We start from the raw sequence: 3691 nt of genomic DNA on the forward strand, positions 1-3691 counted from the left end.
TCATTTACCAGCAGATTGCTTCTTCCGATGAAATGCCGAATATGTCGATAAATAATATTAACATTGCTATCTGTCACCTGGTGTGTCTCGAACTCTCTTTAACCACCGATGCAAATCGATAACAAGGAGATTATAAATGTGCATCGATGGCAATCTTTGTTGTTCTTTGTCAAAGTTCAAAGTTACGACGATATCAGTATTTAAATATTTATTGATGAATATTTGTAAAGAATACTAAAGTCCATGTGACATATCGAAATTAAAAGAAATTTAGTATGGCACCTTTATAGATTACTATCATATGACCGATGAAGAAATAATCTTAAATGTAAGTATCGAGCAATAAAGATTTTTAAATGTGTACGTCGAAATCATAGAAAATTTAAAGTAAAGAATTGCCGACATAAATCTTTATTTCTGTATAAAGCACTTTGAAGAAGTTTCACGAACGGGTCGGGTTCGAAATTGCTTACTCTCTGGTAATGCGTGGCATGATACACCTAATTCTAGAAAAAAAATCCCGGATTCCGTTTGTAAACCGGTTCCTAATGCTGTTCAAAATTTCGTGAGCGAACTGTACTCAATTGCGCTACTTTTTTACGCAGCTCGTTCCCAACAACACCAACACACAAACACTCACGCATGTGTTTTTTCGTTTTTTCTTCCCTGTTTTCCGACGCAAATTGACAGTTGACATTGTGACAGCCAGCACGAAGAAAAGCGGAAAAAAATCAATCATTTTGCACGCAGTGAAATAAAGCGCATTTTCATTTTTATTCGCTATTTTCCACGGAATACGCTACCGAACTTTGTGCCAATGATTCAGTGAATTGCCGGTGCGCGCGTGAAAAGTGTTCTAATCCGATCCGAGAATGGCCGTAGTGATCGAAACGACCATCGGCGATGTCACGGTGGATCTGTACCTGACGGAACGTCCCCGTGCGGCCCTGAACTTTCTGAAGCTGTGCAAGTTGAAATACTACAACTTTAACTTGTTCCACACTATCCAGCATGGATTCATCGCACAAACGGGAGATCCCGGTGGTTCCGGCGAGGGAGGTTCGTCGATCTGGGGAGTGCTGGAGGGGAAGCACAAACGATACTTCGAAGGGGAAGCCGTGCCGAAAATTAAGCACGCCGAACCGGGACTGCTGTCCATGGTGTGCGCTGGAGAGGGACTGATCGGGTCGCAGTTCTTCTTCACGCTGGGACCAGATTTGGCATCACTGGACGGTGGAGGACATGTGGTGATTGGAGAAGTTACCGAAGGCCATGAAGTGTTGCGGAAGTTGAATGAAGCCATTTGCGACGAGAAGCATCGTCCGTACAAGGATGTCAGGATCACGCATACGGTCGTGCTGGAGGATCCTTTCGATGATCCGAGAGGATTCCGTGAGCCGAGCAGATCGCCGTCACCGTCGGCTGAGCGACTTGCCGGAGGGAGGATTGCCGCGGATGAAGAAATTGACGATACCGAGGGCAAGACGGTGGAGGAAATAGCGGAGATGTTGGCCGAGAAGGAGGCCAAGGCACGAGCTACGATTTTGGAAATAGTGGGAGATATTCCCGATGCCGATATTGCACCGCCGGAGAATGTGCTATTTGTTTGCAAGCTAAACCCGGTGACGACGGATGACGATCTGCAGATCATCTTCAGTCGATTTGGGAAGATCAAGGGGTGCGAGGTGATCCGGGATAAAGTTTCCGGGGACTCGCTGCAGTATGCTTTTATTGAGTTTGAGGATAAGAAATCCTGCGAGGATGCGTACTTCAAAATGGATAACGTGCTGATTGACGATCGGCGCATTCACGTTGACTTTTCGCAATCCGTGGCGAAGGTACGCTGGCGAGGAAAGGGCAAAGGAATTGAGTTCTTGGATGGAAGCGACAAGAAATCATTCAAGGACATCGATTACAAAGATACAAGGAGAGATCGCAAGCGGGCTCCAAGTCGGCTGAGGAAGTCGGTAAGTTCCGGATCGAGATCCAGCAAATCTGCCTCCCGTAGTCCGAGACGTAGACGTAGTCCTGCGAAGCGACAGACAGGAGGCGGAAGAGGTGGTGGCCGCAGAGGGCGTTCGCCATGGCGCCGCAATAGTGGTGGTCGCCGTGGGGGAGATAATCGTGAGAAACGCGACAAACGAGTCCTGTTGGCGGATAGTAATGCTTTTCACCATGAAGAACGTAATGGGCGAGACATTCGGGTGGTCCAAGGCAAGTTGGACTACAAGAATCGCCCTTATCCATCCAGTTTCATAAAACGTAATGCGACGGGAGGACGGGCCGCCGGTGGAGGAAGCCGCAGTTCCCGTTCGCCGGTTCGAAACCGACAGCAGCGTCGTTCTCGTTCCCGTGATCGTCGTCGGTCTTCCCGCTCACGTAGTATCAGTTACCGTAGGAAACCGTCGGAATCTCCCGACCGTCCTCAGCGCCGTGATCGTGATCGAAGCCCACTCGAACGTCGTTCGTGGAGAAGTCGTTCCCCGCTGCGCCGTAGATCCCGCTCGCCGGAATGCAGCCGAAACCGTCGGGATTCGAGCCCTCCGACCCGTCGCAATCAATCCCCCCTCCCCAGATCCAAAGCGGTCGCTTCGATTGACAAACATGGCAGCAAAAAGGCAAAGAAAAAGCATTATTCATCGGATGCTTCCGAGTCCGATTCACCGGGTAGATCGTCCTCCGATGAGCGTTCCAAGAAGAAAAGCAGCAAGAAGAAATCTTCGTCCAGCAAGAAAAAGTCCAAGAAGAGCAAGAAGTATTCATCCGGCGGCAACAGCAGCGCTTCGGACTCCAGCGACGACGACAAAAGGAAGAAGAAGAAGAGCAAGAGCAAGAAAAAGAAGAAGTGAACTTGATGATTTGCGAATTGATAACGAATAGTCAGTAAGAAGCATCCCCGTTAACTCTAAATACGAACTGGTGACGAGCTGATTACCTACTGCTGATGAGCCTTTTCATGATTGAACTTTAATTGATTGGATATTGGATGTAATGAAGAGAAATTGTGCAAAATAACTCGCTGAGTGTGCAACTTCCGTTGCACACGTGTTTCATTTCTTCACCTAGATGGTTAATTATATTTATAGTTTTTTCTTTCTGTCAACGTTCCTTTTCAGCCAGGTACCGGACTTAGATTCCCATTCGGTACAATCCACTCGAAAGCCCCTGCCTTGGCATATCGATCGGTTATCGGTTATTGGTTTCGTCCACAATAAGGTCTGTCCGCTTGATCACACGAGTACGAAACATTATCGAATTGTAGCCTTTGTAGATCGCTCCGAAATTGGTAAGTACAAATGATAAAAAAAAAACCCCAATCTAAAATGTGCATCGTCAAAGCGCAGTACTAATATCGATTGCATATCCATTGGTTAACATTACTTGCGCATCTGCAACGTGGTCATGGTGGAATGTTAATACGTACGATACGCATATGCGACATATGCCTGGGTCAACGCGTTCGATTTCATGGTCATGAGGGACTCACGATTCGCGGTTCGTACCCTCGGAAGGACAGTTCGATTAGATCCGTTGCGATGGGGGAGAAAATCGTTTGGTACACGTTACGATGATCGGTGGTACGATCCTAGTGAGTGGTCACTGTTCTCCGTGGATGAAGTTGGGGTGAGATAGCGTAAGTACATTTTCTAGGTTTTCAATTTCAATAAATCGATTTATTGGTACAAGGTCG

At 47.2% G+C, this 3691-nt stretch overlaps 1 protein-coding gene across 1 annotated transcript; it reads left to right on the top strand.

Moving 5' to 3' along the window:
• Nucleotides 1-685: 685 nt before the first annotated feature.
• On the top strand, nt 686-3015 carry LOC135700362 (peptidyl-prolyl cis-trans isomerase sig-7). Its single transcript, XM_065220852.1, has one exon. It carries the CDS (start codon nt 873-875, stop codon nt 2847-2849), a length of 1977 nt encoding a protein of 658 aa, XP_065076924.1. The 5' UTR covers nt 686-872; the 3' UTR covers nt 2850-3015.
• Nucleotides 3016-3691: the final 676 nt, after the last annotated feature.

Source organism: Ochlerotatus camptorhynchus, unplaced genomic scaffold (genome assembly GCF_037179485.1).
Source record: "Ochlerotatus camptorhynchus isolate MF236.1 unplaced genomic scaffold, CSIRO-AGI_Acam_v1.1 ptg000135l, whole genome shotgun sequence".
NCBI classification, from domain to species: Eukaryota; Metazoa; Arthropoda; class Insecta; order Diptera; family Culicidae; genus Ochlerotatus; species Ochlerotatus camptorhynchus.